The following is a 16,670-nucleotide window of genomic DNA, read 5'->3' on the forward strand; positions in this document are numbered from 1 at the left end:
ATGTTCTGATATGAGGCTCTTAAAGTTGCTGTAGATCGTTTTATTTAATTAATAACGTTGGTCCTCATCACGCTGAGCTGCTGCTTTACTGCGAGGCGTTGCAGAGGGTCAGGGTCATACCTTTTTGTTGTGACTTGTTCTTAAAGTACTTCTTGATTCTGGGATCATACAAGTTGCTAAATGTTAGAAAGTTCACATATTACTATGACCTGAGGAAAAAAAATTAAAAAATTCGATGAAAAAGTGGATTTTTAAGGCTTTTTAGCCCAAGGCTCATAAAAAATGTTGCATGACCGATGACGTATTTCGTGGATAGGCGTTGATCTATTGATTTATATTGAGATGATCCATGCTGTGTAAGAGTTATACGGCTATGTATTCCAGTAGGTTGTTTTTCACATTTATCTGCAGCTACTTGTTAAAAAATTATCAGGTGAGGAATTTGGGATGAAGCTTTGATTCATGGATGCCTTTTAACAATTACTTTAAGAAAAGAAAACTATATCAACAGAAATATCGTATATCAACATTCAGCCACACAAAATATCAAGATATTATTTTTTGTCCGTATCGCCCAGCCCTACTGCAGTTTAATCTCGTTTTAATTTAAGTTATTCATAGCAAGTTAGAGTTGAATACTTTCTTACAAAAGTGACGCCCATATAAGAAATAAATGATACTGAAGGAAGACCAACATCAGGGATGTTAGTAGATACGCTTTTGAAAGCAAAAACAAAAGTGTAGTTCCACCACTTTTCACTCCACCTGTACAAGAAACTGGAACCTAATTAAGCATAAAACCAAGAGACAGGGTTAAAAGTTACAGACTAGGGGTAAAATGTTCAAAAGGTACACATTACATTTACACCAACCTGCTGCATTTTAAACAACTTACCAATAATAATTACATGTACTATCAACAACAATGTCCTTCTTGTGAACTGCAACAGCCGCTTGGCAAGAGGCTACATGAGAACATTAAAAAGGTATTTGAGCCATATTTTGGAGTTTTTGTGTTTATTTTCCTGTTTGCTGTAATTCCTAAAAATTACAGAGGGTGGCTTCATCTGTTTAAATGGAGTCACAGGTAGTCGCACAGCAGGTATGCTGATTGCTGCGGAAACAAAGAGTTTTTGACCATCGTCGTCATTTTGTTATTGATCAAGTGTGTTATTGAGCAAGCCAGTGTGCAACGTTACAATTTTCATATTCTGTGAGAACCTATAGAACCTGTAGTTTATTCATTGGAGGACGACGCGTCAACTAAGTGCCGGTCTGCAGCCTCGCCGTGGCGTTTGTTGTTCGTTTTCTTTTATTAAAGTACTTCTTGATTCTGAGATCGACCAACTCGGAAATACATGCATTAGTGACCATATTTTAAAAAAAAATTAGCATTAAGATCGTGATTACGCCGTTAAAAGTTTTTTTTAAGGACTTAAAATAGTTCCTCGGTGACCACTAGGCTGAAAATCCACAATTTGGGTCGATGACGTAGTTTGTGGGCGTTGCCCAGGCTACGCTACAGAGAGTTCAATGAAGTACACCACGAGATGTTCAGTGGCGATTCACAAAATGATGATTTTAACACGAAAAACATTTTAGGAGAATAAATGGAATGGTTTGCTAATGTATAATTGGTGCTCATAATCATGGTCATGGCTGACCGTTCGGATGTAAACACAGAAACAACTCGTTGAAGCTCGATTGTCTGGCATCGTTCTCTACCTCTCAGCACAGCAGCGGCGTGCTGAGAGGTAGAGAGCATGTCGCTTCTCAGCAGGCTGCTGTGATGACTGCGAGATTTCTCCGCTTCACTGCGCGATGAGCTGCATGAAGACAGCGTTTATTTATTTTTATTTTACAATTTTGTAAACAACAGCTGCCGATTAAACTGAATATTACAATCTTGACATGATTATATGAGTTTAACAAATAAAGTATTGATTTTGAGGATTAATTACAACAAACTGTCAATTAGCCTTTGTGAAGGCATTGAGTCTGTGACCAAACCCCCGGTGCTGCTAAAGTTATTGTCATCTGAAAGAGCAAGTTGAAAGGTTTGAACTTGGAATTTGAGCTTTTTAGTTTGCATGCGGGAAGGTTGTGCTGTGTGTGGAGGAAGCCCAACGCCGCACATCGCTTTGAACATACCATCTGTACTGACGAGCAGGGAGGCGGCTGCATTATGCTGTGGGGACGTTTAGCAGCGACAGAGTTGATGCCGAGATGAATGGAGCTAAATACAGGGAGGATTTCTATTTGTTCCCTAAATGGTCACTTGTGTTTGTCTTGAAAAGTGATGTTGCACCAGTCCAAATCTGATTCCTTCCTGGTTTGAATAGTGCGTAGGTGTTGGAATCGAGGCTGTGAAATTCAGTTTTCAACCATCTCATCTCAGCACGGCATTTACTGTCGCATGTACGGATCCACTGGGAGCAAAAAATCCCTTCCCCATTTGCCCCCAAGTGGTCAGATAATCTTTTAGTCTCCAGTGTCATTTGCACTGAAACGAGTGTTTTTGTATTTTGTTGCAGGAAATTAAGTAAGGTCACTATGAGGTCATTGCTACGGTAGTTATGTGGCAAGTTTGGAAATGCTGCCTCGGTGGAGCCCACATGTGTGTGGTATGCTTGGCATGTGAGAGCTGAGGCTTTTTATTGACAAATGTCACTGAAATCTGGTTTATTTTGGCAGGTTATCCTGTTATATATTCTGCAGTGTTAAATGTGTAGTAAGGTTATCTAAGGTAGTGTACAGGAACTTTCAGCTCCATTACAGTGCAAAGCAGATATGCAAATGGTATGAAAATGTGAATTTACCAGTAAAGTTTGTGGTTGTAATGTGCGAAAAGGTGGAATGGTTCAAGCCATAATGACTTTATATTGGCTTTAGATCCCTTCTGAGCAAGTGTTTGATGTGCTTTTGGTTTGTTTTTTAAATTTCATGTCTTGTTTTGCAAACAAAACTGAAAAATCTGCGCTGGAAAAATAAAACTATCAAAGGGAAATCAGCTCGTAAGTCCAATGACCTCGGTGCTTTCCTGCCTGCTTTTGTCCTGAAGATCTCTGAAAATAAAACTTTTTTTATCTGTTCAGAACCTCATAGCATCCATTTGGCATACATACAGTAAAAAGTTTAGCTTTCCAGGGAATGGATGAGCAGAGCAAAGGAACGTAACAGAGGCTTCATTCATCCAGGAGGAGAGGAAGTAAAGACAACAAAAAAAAAAAAAAGCAGAGGAAGGATTACAGACAATTTGGACTCATTAGCCGAACAGAATCTGATCATGTTGTTAGCATTTGACAGACAGGAAATGAGCGAAATTTGGCAAATGTTTGCGTTCCCCCAATGAAAAAGAAGGGGGGGTAAAAAGAAACCGCTGTGGGAAAGTAGCTGTTCTCAGAGTCTAAACGGCAGAGACGACATGACACAACTCGACTGGAGCACCTGTTTCTGCAGCCGGTCCTCCTACCCGTCACTACCTAGACGGGGTCTGACAGATTCCTCACACCCCGTCTGCCTCGCTATACTCTTATTCCCTCAGGATGATGACGGGTGTTGCGTTAGCACAATCGCTAGAGAGCGGTTCCTCTGCTAATGTGTTTCACCCGCTCCGCACGCGGAGTTCGCTCATTTAATCATTCTTCCCTGTGGCGTTGAGCACGCAGCAGAAAATCAGGCCCAATCCCATCGTCTGTTTAGAAGCAGTTCTGCAGCCTAAGCAGCGAAGATCGCCTTCCTCATCCAACTTTTGCCCTCCTCTTCCTCCTCCTCGGCAGCGTTTGCTGGCTGCCGGCCTCCGAACACGGCTTCAAACCACCCACGTTCTCTCACCGCTCTCCGGGAGAGAAGCGTCGACACCACCCACGACCCGCTCTGAAATAGTTGCTGCGCTCGCGTGTGGCATTTTGATTATGGTTCGCTTTATTTTCTGTAAAAATAATGACAGCTATTTAATTGGTAACGTTGATGTGAGTCCTGAATGAATGCCAGCGGGGTGAGGTGTTTCGTGAAAAACGCCTGGAGGACATTACTTGGCCCTGTAGCGGTGATGTCAGCTCACATACCACTAAGGCAGTGTTCTGGTGTTTTCTCAAAGCCATCTTCATTTCGAAGGCACTACACTGCAAAAACGGATCTAAAAACAAGTAAAATGTTCTTAAAGTTAGTCTATTTGAGCCAGTAAATAAGACTATTTGCCAATGGAATGAGTATTTGTACCCCTAAAATAAGATAATTAGACATCCTGCACTTGAAATAAGATGGAGAGGAATTGTTCCTCTTTTAAGTGGAAAAATCTCATTCCATTGGCAAATAGTCTTATTTACCTGCTCAAATCAAGGACAAATACTCATTTCAAGAAAATGTTACTTATTTTTAGTGTAGTTCCTCTTCTGCTAACTTGGTAAATCCTCATCTGTTGCATTCACTGTCAACCTGAAAACTGGTTTAAGACTCTGCAGCAACGGCAAAGGTGGCTCCATCCATCTGGCACCTGAGCATGTTTCCCTGCAGCTGTTTGTTGGCAATGCTCGTCCGCATAAAAAAAAAAAACATGTTTGCCTCTGTTATCCGTAGTTGCTATGGAAAGATTTATTGCCTAATTACTGTTATTGGTAGTATGCAGAGGATGGACCCCAAAGAGACCCGATTCTAGGCAATGTTGGTGAGTCAGACTAAAACCGTGCCAGTTAATCAGTTTTTCTTCTGGCTCTGCCGTTTTTTAGTGATCACAGTCAAATAGCTTTGGATGCTAAGTCAGAAACTTGGAAACGTTGCCACTGCGCCCTGTTTGTACAAGTTTAAAGATGAGCTGTGCAACGTGTGAGGTAATGGCATTTAAATTTGTCACCATGCAGGTTTGCAGACCAAGTGGTTCCTGCTGTTTAAAAAAAAAACACACACACACAAAACAGGTGTTGCTGATACACACATGAACAAACTACATGAACTACACAGAAAATGGGCCCGTATTGTGTGGCTGGGTCACACAGCACCGAAACTTTTGTCAAACCTTTAGCTGTTTATGGCTAAATAAAAGCTGTGCAACCAACACTGAACTTAGCTATCTGCCAGAATAAGCAAATACCTCTCCCTCTGTGTCATCAGGCAAATGTTTTGCTAAGCTGTGGAAGAATAAAAGAAGCCAAGGGCACAAAGACATGCATGCAAAGAGTTCAATAATTACTATCATCTAAACAGGCTGTTGTTTCCTAATGAAAACTGCTGTGATTCATTACATCTGGACTGCCATTTGATTGCTCTATCAGGAGAAAGTTTGAACTAAAGTAAGCCGTTTGTAACTAAAAAAGAATGTCTGCCATGATTTAATCTGGTGAGCTTAAATTACTCAATCCTCTGCTGTCCTGAGTTTTTAAAATCTTTTTTTTTTTTGTGTTCTTACAATGTTTTATCTGTTGTTTTGTCCCTAAACGTATCTTAGTGAATTAGGTCTAATTACAGAGCTTTTCAAAACTATTGATCTTTTTTTCTTCCACATTTTGTCAGGTTACAACTGCAAATCTGTATTTTATAAGAAAATTAAGTGCTAGACCAACACAACCTGGTGCATGATTGTGATGTGAAATGAAAAAGTAGCAAGAAAACACTTCATCCTCACAGGGACGAATGGTGGTGGCAGCATCATGCTGTGGGACAGGGAAGCTGTCGCACAGCATGGGCTGATATTGGGACAATAGTTGAAAGGAATGATTCGAGCACTGGCGTTATTTAACAGCAAACTCTGCACACATAGAATAAATGAGTAACAACTTCTCATGAAGTTCAGAAATAAAATGAACATCCAGAGAACATCACTATAGAATGCTGTTTATCTGAATTAATCAAATGTTTCAATCAACAAACCTCTCTACTAGGCTAGTGAAACTTAACTAAAACCATCCATCCATCCATTTTCCAAACCGCTTAATCCCTCATGGGGTCGCGGGGATTGCTGGTGCCTATCTCCAGCGTTCACCGGGTGAGAGGCGGGGTACACCCTGGACAGGTCGCCAGTCTGTCGCAGGGCAACACAGAGAGATAAACAAGACAAACAACCATTCACACCTAAGGACAATTTAGAGAAGCCAATTAACCTAACAGTCATGTTTTTGGACTGTGGGAGGAAGCCGGAGTACCCAGAGAGAACCCACGCATGCAAAGGGAGAACATGCAAACTCCATGCAGAAAGACCCAGGGGTGTACTCGAACCCAGGACCTTCTTGCTGCAAGGCAACAGCGCTACCCACTGCACCACTGTGCAGCCCCTTAACTAAAACTACTAAGCAAAATTAACATAAAAAGAATCTAAGGAACTATGTACAGACAAAAGAAGCAAAAAGACAAAATACAACAGTTTAAAACCATCATCAGAATGATTGAGTGAATCCTGGTTCACTGCAGATCTAAGTTAGAGAACCAAAGTTCATCTTGAATTCTTTTCATGCTAATGTAACATTAGAAAGTGGAATTAGCTTGACTAATTTAGAACAACAATTGGCATGTGTTTCAACCCATTCACAATGCAAATCCTGAGTTAAACAAAACATTTTTTGATAAAATAACATTTTAAAGAATGATTTGCTCAGTAAAATCAGTAACCTTTAAGACATTTGATTGTATTGATGCTATTTTTTCTCCTGGAAGCTAGAGGGCGCTGTACCGATTGGTCATTAGCTTGATGGATCAATCTTAAAGTTACACAAACGGCATTAAACCGACATTAATCTTCCCTATTTATGATGTAATAATACTTATAGCACTATCGAAACGATGGCGGAGCTAAACGAAAACCAGCATTAGCTTTAAAACAAACCGTAGTTAAGTTTCGTAAGTGGCAGCACTAATGTTACTCGGGAAGCCAATAGCGCTATGCTAATGGACATTTGCTGCTAATTTAAAAGACTTTTAAGCTCTATTTGGTCGTAATGAGCGGACTGTACAAAACAAACATTAATGTCCCATTACCGTTATGGAAATAAGGTTTGTTATAACCATAAAAAACACACTCAAGCCACATCAGCAAAGTATTGTTTCAAGAATGCTAGCGGAAGCTAGCCTATAAGCTTCAGGTCTGTTACCTCAGGCAGACCTTACAACACAGTGAAACACATTAAAAGTAAACCATGTTAAACTTTCCCTGCCAAACATCTGCCTGTGGTTACATTCACACTGCAGGTCTGAGACTGAGGTGGAGGTTCACCTTCCAGCAGGACAACCACCCTGAACATGCAACCAGAGATATTATGGGATGGAATGGCCACAATGTCCCAGTCAAAGCCCACAGATTATAGATAATCTGTCTCAGGAATCCTCTCTACTATATTGATGGAGCCAGAGCTATTTTGTAAAGAGTGGGCCTAAAAAGGTGGACTCTATCCCCTCCTTTGATAGTTTCGACCTGCTTCCCTCCATCACATGAAAGCCAAATAAATTGGTGGTTGTACGGTGACCAAATTACGAAGGCGTTACATGGTTGTGAAACTGTTGGCAGGCCTGCTGAACGTTCTGCTCGCAAAGCTCGGTCTGATGCTTGCATTTTTTCCTACAGGAAGCAGCGGTGAACAATATCTTCAAAATGTGGTTCACCAGTGTATTTACCACAGTTAAACCGTGTGTCAGTGGTGCTACGCTCACAAAACCAGCTGAAGTCAAGCATGTCCCATCCCATCTATCACTGCATTACCTCCTGGTCTGCCTGGCAAGTTTTTGCTATAAGAAATCCACCGCGCTGCCAGGAACAGCGACGTTACGTCACATGAGATGTTCAGCGTGCACCGAGGCTTAGCAGCGGCTTAGTCAGACACCAGAACGCCAGGTTTCTGCGGTAAATTCAGTATTGGTGGCGGGGTGTGTCTGCTCCACCACCTCATCCAGAGCAGTGAGTTCAGAAACCCTCTCTGTCACCGTTTCTCTGCCATTTTCTCCTCTCTTCTCGGTCTTTTCCAATGGTTTCATCAATGATGATACAAGAGTTGGCTTCTTGTTTCTAGTTTCCGATCCCCCAGTTATGGGGAAAGAAATTACCAAAAAAAAAAAAAAACACACAGAAAGAAATGCTTTGTTGCCTCCTGAAGACTAACGCGCAGTGTCCTGAAATCACCTGAAATCAAGTCTAGAAGTTCTTCATAAAGCCCTTTAACGTTGGTAAAATAGATATTTTTATGCATTTGATGCAGCAATTTGCTGAATTATGTTTTTTATCGTCCTTCCATCCATACCGGCTATTGCTTGGAGTAGCGAGAGGCGGTGGCGCCCCCTGGATGGGTCGCTTGTCCGTCACAGAGACACAACTATGCACTAAATGCAATCTGGAACCCACGTATGCACTGGTTTCTGCAGGGAAACCCCCAATCAGGAAGAGCCCAGGTCAGGATTCGAACACAGGGCGATTTTTATCATTGCTGTGAAAAAATATGCAACTAAAACAGTTTTAATAGAATCACAATGTTCGCCTCTGTTGGTCTGCTCTGTTGAATCCATGCAGCACGATTGTCTGAACATCTTCAGATGCCAGGCTGAGTTTATTCTGGCTTCATAATTTCCATCATCTGATCACAAAGGGATGTTTGTTTGGGCCTCTTGTCTGCTGGATGTTTCCTTGTTGAGGGTTAACGGGAGGAGTGGCTCTGTGGGACCGCGGTGGCCGACAATCCCACATTGTGTGAACCGGTGCCGACCAACAAAGGAGCCATTGTGGAGAGCGACGGCCCGCGGAGAACGGACAGGGTCTAGGGTAGGTGACAGGGAGGTGTGGATTCAGGGGGCCTGGGTCTGGGTGCTAGAGCCACGGGGGAATGGCCCACGGTGAGGGTGGTGACGTCCTCTGCTGCCCTCCCACTGCCCACCTCTAATCCCAGTCTGAGGGTTTCAAAAATTATGTTTTAAATCAGAGGCTTTATGAGTGTATGATCTATTTTCTGTGCCCTGGAGGATTCACTGTAGTAGTTGTACATTAAAAAATGATTCTTAAGCTGCTTGGAATAACGCTCCGCAGATTCTCAGATGTAAAAAATATTTTGCTCTTTATCCTCTTTTGACTCCAGCTGAAGGACAAGCCAACATGTGCCGTGTAGTCACAGCCCCCCCCCCCCTTCCCAACACACACACTAAATCTCCCTGTTCTGACTCTTGACTTCTCTCTGTTATTGCCTCCTTTCAGTGTTGATGTCCCAGCTTTCATTTCAAGGCCTTCCCCGGGTTTATCATCACGTGAAGCGTCGTGTCTTCTTTACCTTTCACCCTCATGTCAAATAGGGCTGAACAATTAATCGCATTTTCAATATAATCGCGATTTAAAAAAAAAAAAACGCAATTTCCAAATCGCAGAGGTCAGCAATTTTTGGCTATGTAACAATTAGTGAGTCAGACGCGTCCTTTAGTTGTCGGTAAAATGTTTAAAGTGGGTTTGCTCCACATGGAAGGGAAGACAGTTGCAGCAGTGAGATATTCTGATTTTATTACTTGTTTTAGAGTTTATATAATCATACATAGCATTAAGTACAGGTCAATCAGTTTAATACATAGACTTGCTTGTTGGTTTCACTTTATGTTCAACATGGACTGATGTCCAAATCAACTAAAAGCTGTTCTCTTGAATAATATTCTGATCAATAGAAACATTAAAAGTTCTTGTTTTAAATAGTCCTTGTTTAGAAACATCTTTATTTAGAGGACATTTTTGTCGCTTGTGGTTAATGCAGAGAAAAGTCAAAATTGCAATTTTGGTTAAAATATATTGTAGGCAGAACGCAATAATTTCTGCTCCAAGTTTAGATGCTGTGGGTGTTTTAGCAACTAATCCGCACGGTGAGGAAACAAAATGATTCGTTGTTTTTATATGTTTAAAAATACATGGTGAATTAAACAGGAAAAAAAAATCATACTAAATCGCAATATTAAGAAAAAAAATCGCAATTAGATTATTTTCCAAAATCGTTCAGCCCTAATGTCAAACTGGCCCGACTCTCTTAGGAACGGGAACGATCGTACCAAAACCTCCTTACAGGGATTCTACTGCCATGATTCTGTTTTTTTTAGACCTTGTCAGCCGTTTGCTCTGTGATAAATCTGATACCATCTTTTACAATATCAACAGCTGTAAGAGGAGATACGAATGAAAGTGAAACGCGACTTGAAGCAGGAGCTTTCATCTCCCTTCAGGGTATGATTAACACAAACCATTGACTTCGGCCCACGTTAGAGGCCCGTCCGCCGACTGAAGGTGCTGTTTTCGCTGACAGGCCGTGGTTATGCAGCACCTTTTAATTCTGTTTCTCCTGTGTTTTATTATAAATGACGCTTTGCTCAGGGCTCCAATTTATAATTTGGTATTCAAAGCGTAAAGCTCCACTGGTATTTTCTAGTCATGTTGTGTCTACAGGTTTATTACTGTCAACACAGGACCTTAAATCCATTCACACCGTTACTCCTTCCCACCACATGGAGCTGCGCGGCCTCTTTTACCTGATTGTACAAACATAAGTCCTCCATTCAACATAGGATTATCCAGGCTTCTCACAGGGCTTCCACGAGTCATTTAGAGGTCAAGTCACAGATTCTCACTGTTGCCACAACCCAGAAAGTTACAAGCCTTTTCATATGTGCAGAAATGTAAGCAAAATATACATGAAACACCTGCTAAATGTAGCTTTAGTTTTAAAGGTAATGTTTTTGCTCTTATGGTCACTAGTAGAATACCACTACCTGATAAGGCTGGAGGATAATTCAATAATGATATATATCAATCGATAGACATATATTGATGATAGGAAAAAAGGGTCAATAAAAAGTTTTATAGAACAGTTTTCCTTCCTTATGCATTCTAGCCATGTAGGTTAATATTACATCATTACATCCTCCCAACCAATCACAACGCAGACCCAGGAACCTCCATGACCAAGCTCCGCCCCCTTCAAAGAGTTCAGAGAGCACACACTCTTTTTTTGTTTTGTTTTCTAAAAACTTGCAGTTTTGGTAAAAACGTGGTTGAATAAAGGGTTGAGTTTGAATTTAGCGTTTGTTTCTGTATCTAAAAATAAGTTCCTAAGCAACAGCATAAAATGGCCAGGGCTGCATTTAAAATATATGTTTTGAATGTGTTGATAATTATCGATATCGATCAATATTTCTAATTTGTCGATATGCTTTTTTGCTGTATCGTCCAGCCCTACTAGATGACATTTGATGCTTAATTAGTTGGCCAATCTGCTCTGTCATCCAGCCTTACGTCAGCTGCTAAACAGAATCTGGAGTCTTTATCGTCATTAAGTAACAGTGAGGTTTTGGTGAGACACCAACACAGACAAATTGGCAAATAATGTTCAAGTTGAATGTACCGACAACGCCTCCTGAGAAGCTAAAGAGCGTGCAAATCATCCTGAGCATCTGGTAAGATTTAAATGTCAAAGAAAGCAGTCACTTTGTAATGTTGCTTGCTGTTTGCTGACTGTCGTTAAACTCTGTTACCTCAACAAAAGTGATTAGTTTCCAAATCTGTTCTGTTCAATGTTATTTCTGTAGTGCCAATTTACAACTCATGTCAGCATTCACTCCTCCTGAAAGAGCGTAGAGCCACAGTGGACAGTCGTCTGCATTGTTGTTCGCAGCAATCCCTCATACTGAGCATGCATGATTTACAAACTGCCAAATCTGACTAATCAAGCCAATGCAAAGTGTTGGTAGACATCTTTCAGCCAGCTGACTGGCAGTGCACCAGCTGAGGAAACTCTGGTCACTCACGCACCTTCTCTGGCATCTCAGTATGAGGAGTTTAAGCCAAAGTAAAGAAGTCATGGGAAATTAGTTCATATCAGATGCAATATTTGCCCGTCTTCATCTTTCCTCTCTTCCTCATCTGAGCTTCCCACTCTGTGACCTTTTAGCATTTTGGTCGATGTCATCAGTTTCCACTGTGAGCATCCTCTGCCATTAAGGTTCAGTCCAACTGGCTGAATGTTACATTAGCATGAAAAGAATTCAAGTTCATAAAGCTTGGTTTATATTAACTAACAATTACTGCACTCCAAACAATCCTTTTGTGGCATGAATACAGCACACTGTTACTGGAATGAGTGTATTTGTTATATATTGTGCAGCACTGGTTTGTGTTAGTTCAATTTTGTGCATATATTAGCTTAAAGTTTTAAACTTTGAGTGTATAGTGAAAGAGTTGAAGTTTAGGTTTGTAACATATTTGTATTGCTTTTGTGCAAAGTTCATGAAAATGCTTCATCGGAAGGTTTTTTTTTTTTGCCATTTTCGTTAGAAAACTTGACAATCTTTCAGGCCAGGAAGGGTTTCAGTGAGAAATTTTTGAAAAAAAAAATCCAACAAATGGTCAGAAGGGAAGGAGAAGGGACAAGGTGTTAAAGTCCGCACCTTTTTCAGAACTGTTTATGTAAGCTTATGAGATGGTGCATTTCTATGAACTGGTATTTAGGTTTTCCAACTGCAAGAGTCTTTGTTCTCATGCGACGTTGTTGCATTCAAAGCCTCTTTGTATTAACTTAACTCTGCACGTACAACCATAAGTCATTGTACACAAACGAACGTTCATCATTGTTGGCAGAATACGTGTCGGGTTTCACACTAAATGGAACCTTGTCGTGTTTAGAAGTCAGATAATTTAATACTTTTATCATTTGAAAAAGTTGGTCCTTAGCAGTCAGTGACGTAGTAAGGGTACACTGAAATATTGGAGAGAACCTGATTTTAGTAAAACGTGTTTGCGTTGTATAGAGTGAAATGTGTTTATTGGGTAAGAATCTATAACTTCAATACCATACCATACCTTATTTATTTTTTTAAGCACTAAAAATACAACATAGTGGCTGACCAAAGTGCTGTAGAAATATAAAACATCAAGACAAGCAGCATTCACTCATCCTGAAAGAGTGTAGAGCCACAGTGGACAGTCGTCTGCATTGTTGATGGCTCTGCAGCAATCCCTCATACTGAGCATGCATGAAGCGACAGTGGAGAGGAAAACTCCCCTTTAGCAGGGAGGAGAACCTCCAGCAGAACCAGAACCAGGCTCAGTGTGAACGCTCATCTGCCTCCACCCACTGGGGCTTAGAGAAGACAGAGCAGAGACACAGAAAGCACAGAAGCTCACATTGACCCAGGAGTACTTTCTATGTTAGAGAAGACAGAGCAGAGACACAGAAAGCACAGAAGCTCACATTGACCCAGGAGTACTTTCTATGTTAGATGGTGATAGAGGATGATCTGCCTCCCCTGATGATGTCACAGCTAACAGAACGCCAGACCAGGTGTACCTTCTATGAAGAGAAAAATGACAGAACTAAAAGTTGAAATAATAGTAAACAGTGCAGATTGGAGAGCAGTAGGAGAACTCAGCAGAGTGAGAGAAATAGGCCCTGATGTCCTCCAGCAGCCTAAGCCTATAGCAGCATAACTATAGATGTAGCTCAGGATAACATGAGCCACTCTGACTAGAAGCTTTGTCACAAAGGAAAGTTTTAAGATTAGTCTTAAAAGTAGACGGGGTGTCTGCCTCACGATCCAAAAATGGGAGTTGGTTCCACAGGAGAGGAGCCTGATAGCTAAAGGATCTGCCTCCCATTCTACTTTTAGAGACTCTAGGAACCACCAGCAGACCTGCAGTCTGAGAGCGAAGTGCTCTGTTAGGAACATACGGGGTAATCAGAGCTCTGATATATGATGGAGCTTGATTATTAAGGGCTTTATATGTTAGAAGGAGAATTTTAAATTCTATTCTTGATTTAACAGGAAGCCAATGAAGGGAAGCTAAAATTGTAGAAATATGATCCCTCTTGTTGATTTTAATCAGAACTCTTGCTGCAGCATTTTGGATCAGCTGAAGACTTTGAACTGCATTTTGTGGACTTCCTGATAGTAAAGAATTACAATAGTCCAGCCTTGAAGTAACAAATGCATGGACTAGTTTTTCAGCATCACCCCTGGACAGAATGTTTCTAAAACAGTGTAATATGAGCATGAATGTAACAATGTTTTTCTGCCACGGCCGAGCACACATATGAGTGTGAATATGATCAAAATTAACTGGCCTTGCAGTGCACTGGAAGCAGTTTAAGCAAGGAGGACTACTGAACCACGACTTTCTCATAGCGTATTTCATTACTTGCAGAGACTTCAGGTCCCTGTGGAGCTTTTTGGTTAAAACTAGAGATGCACATGCAGAACTTTTTTAATAATGTTTATTTCAAGCCTGATAACTTCACTCACATGGCAAAGTAAATGGTTTATTCATTCAACAGTATCGGACAGCCTAAATATCGGATTGGATTGGATCGGAAAATTTGGGTCGATATTGATATCCGACGTTAATATTGCTATTGTGTCCGATAACCGATATTTACACATTTATGTTTCTGGGATGATCAAATTTTGCACAATTTTGTACCGACTGAAAACTATGCTACCTGAATTTTTGAATGCGGACTGTAGTCTAGACTTAGACGTTGCTTTTCCAATGTCGTCGTGCACAAAGGGCATCTAGCTGCAAATAAACGTCTGTTGTTAATATCAGCCCAGTTTAACCAATCGGGCCGACACGGATATGTTTATAAAATGACCAACAGTGGTTGATACTGATGTTAATGCCGATATATCAGGCATCCCTAGTTAAAACGGTGATGATTTGTTGCATTTCTACTGTTTGGGTAAGCCAAATCCTGAATCCGATCCTGAAAAACTATTTTTTTTATAGTCTGTGTTCAATCGACATTGCAATTTGAGCTCTCAGATATTAAGCTTCATATCAGAAAAGTAGTTTATGTAATCCGTTCAGTTTGAGTGCTGCAACATATCAAAGCAGGAACATTTCTCGGCGCACAGACTGTTGGATCAGAGCGAGGCAGCTGGGCCGAGCTTGGCCGGGGATTTTGTGAACAGGCGCAGCATGCGGCGGGACTCGCGGTCCCCGTCTGTTCCCCTCCTCACCCTAACACTTTCCCCCCCACGTCTCTGCTCTCATCCTGCAGCCCAGCACTCTGCCCCAGGGTACCATCAACATGAACCAGTGCCTGGACGTCATCGACGGCGAGTCCAGGACGGGTCAGAAGAACTCCCTGTGCATCCTCACCCCGGAGAAAGAGCACTTCATACGGGCCGAGTGCAAAGAAATCATCAACGGGTAAGGCGGTGATGTGCTGCCACAGCGTCCGGCGGGGACAGTCATCACTTCGCTGTAATGTCTGTAAAATAAGAGGTGATTAAATGAGGCTCAGATGGAAAGATGGTGGGCAGCTATAGTTGTAGCTGAAGCTGCACTGCCCCCTGCTGTCCGCTTCAGGCAGTGCTTTTTAGAGTTGTAATGCAGCGTGCAGTGACGGTGCACATTCTTGAACACTTTGCCCCCCCCCCAGACCCTCAGACTTCAGCACACAGACTCTAATCTTCATCATTCAGTGGCCTCTCGTCTTCCTCTGCTCTCTCTGTGGCTGTAGCTTACGTTGTGTGGCTATTCTTGGAGAAGTGTGACTCACAACACCCACTCTTCATCATGCTACCTGCTCCATCACTAAACACCTCCCACGCTCCTGTCATCTGGCCTCCATGTGTTTCAGGACTTACGCACAGCGATGCCCTTCCTTGCTGGAAATTACCTGCATTACTTTGGATTTTTCCTCAAATTTCAATTATCAACTCCTTTTTGTAATATTTATTTATAACTAACAAATGCATGAATCAATGTTTGAACCATTTAAGCCAAATAATGGTTTTAGGTATTTAATATAAATCGTATGTTACGGACTGGGGGTCCGATGGCAGCTCCTCATGAAGTAATTATATAATTTTGTTCCATTTAATTAGATTGTTTCTTACAGATGAGGATTCTAACTCCTCACTCTGACTATTTCATGACATTCCTGTCACTGTGAAATTTTGAGTGGGAGGCGAAATTGCGTGGGGCTCTATAATGATTCATGCTCTTCCGGCTCATTGTTCACCTGAATCCAATTAAACCCCGTTAAGCATCATCAAAAAATGTCCTTTTTCTAAAGCATCAATGCCAAGATTAAAGAAGAGCAACAGTAATTACCTCACAGGCTTGTTGTGCAAAGTATTTACAGTTTCCATTTGCTAAGAATCATGTATTCCACAGTTCATAAGCGAAAGGAAAAAAGTCTCCTTTCAACGTCTGATTTAACTTGTTAAAGTTACCTTGTTTCAATGCTGCGACTGAAAACCTATCTTTTGAATGAATCTATTGACGTTTTCAATAAATAAATTTGCCTCTGCAGCTAATGTTCCCCCATGAAATGCAATTCTTTTGTTTCTTTCTTAGAATAAACCTTCATGTTTATAGTATACCATAACTTAAAGGGTGAACAAAAATGTGTAATATGCACATATAATTCACTCACTCATCCAAATGATCAAAAACCCTAACCCATTAAGAGCTTTAAAAAGAAGTTAAAAATCTACCCAGAAGTGGACATGAAGCCAATGTAGGGAGGATTGGGAGTTGAAAGTTAAGCTTCTGGGATCTGAAGAAGCTGAAGCCAACTAAGAACTAAACTAAGAAAAAAAAATAAAAACCATGAGTATTAAAAATATCAAATATTTGATACGGACTGTGCAGGCTGCAGCGAGACGCTTCTGCTCAAAGACAACTCTTATTATTCTTTGAAAATTTGAGAAATTAACGTTAAATTCACAAA

At 41.1% G+C, this 16,670-nt stretch overlaps 1 protein-coding gene across 1 annotated transcript in view; it reads left to right on the forward strand.

The window, feature by feature from the left end:
* The window catches only part of si:ch73-103b11.2 (rootletin), a gene marked incomplete in the record, with an annotated part of 107,196 nt that overhangs the window by 24,177 nt on the left and 66,349 nt on the right, over window positions 1-16,670 (forward strand). The window contains 1 exon segment of the mRNA XM_036132051.1: window positions 14,988-15,139. Coding sequence (XP_035987944.1) covers window positions 14,988-15,139 — 152 coding nt within the window.

The sequence above is a fragment of the Fundulus heteroclitus genome, unplaced genomic scaffold (genome assembly GCF_011125445.2).
Source record: "Fundulus heteroclitus isolate FHET01 unplaced genomic scaffold, MU-UCD_Fhet_4.1 scaffold_47, whole genome shotgun sequence".
NCBI lineage: Eukaryota > Metazoa > Chordata > Actinopteri > Cyprinodontiformes > Fundulidae > Fundulus > Fundulus heteroclitus.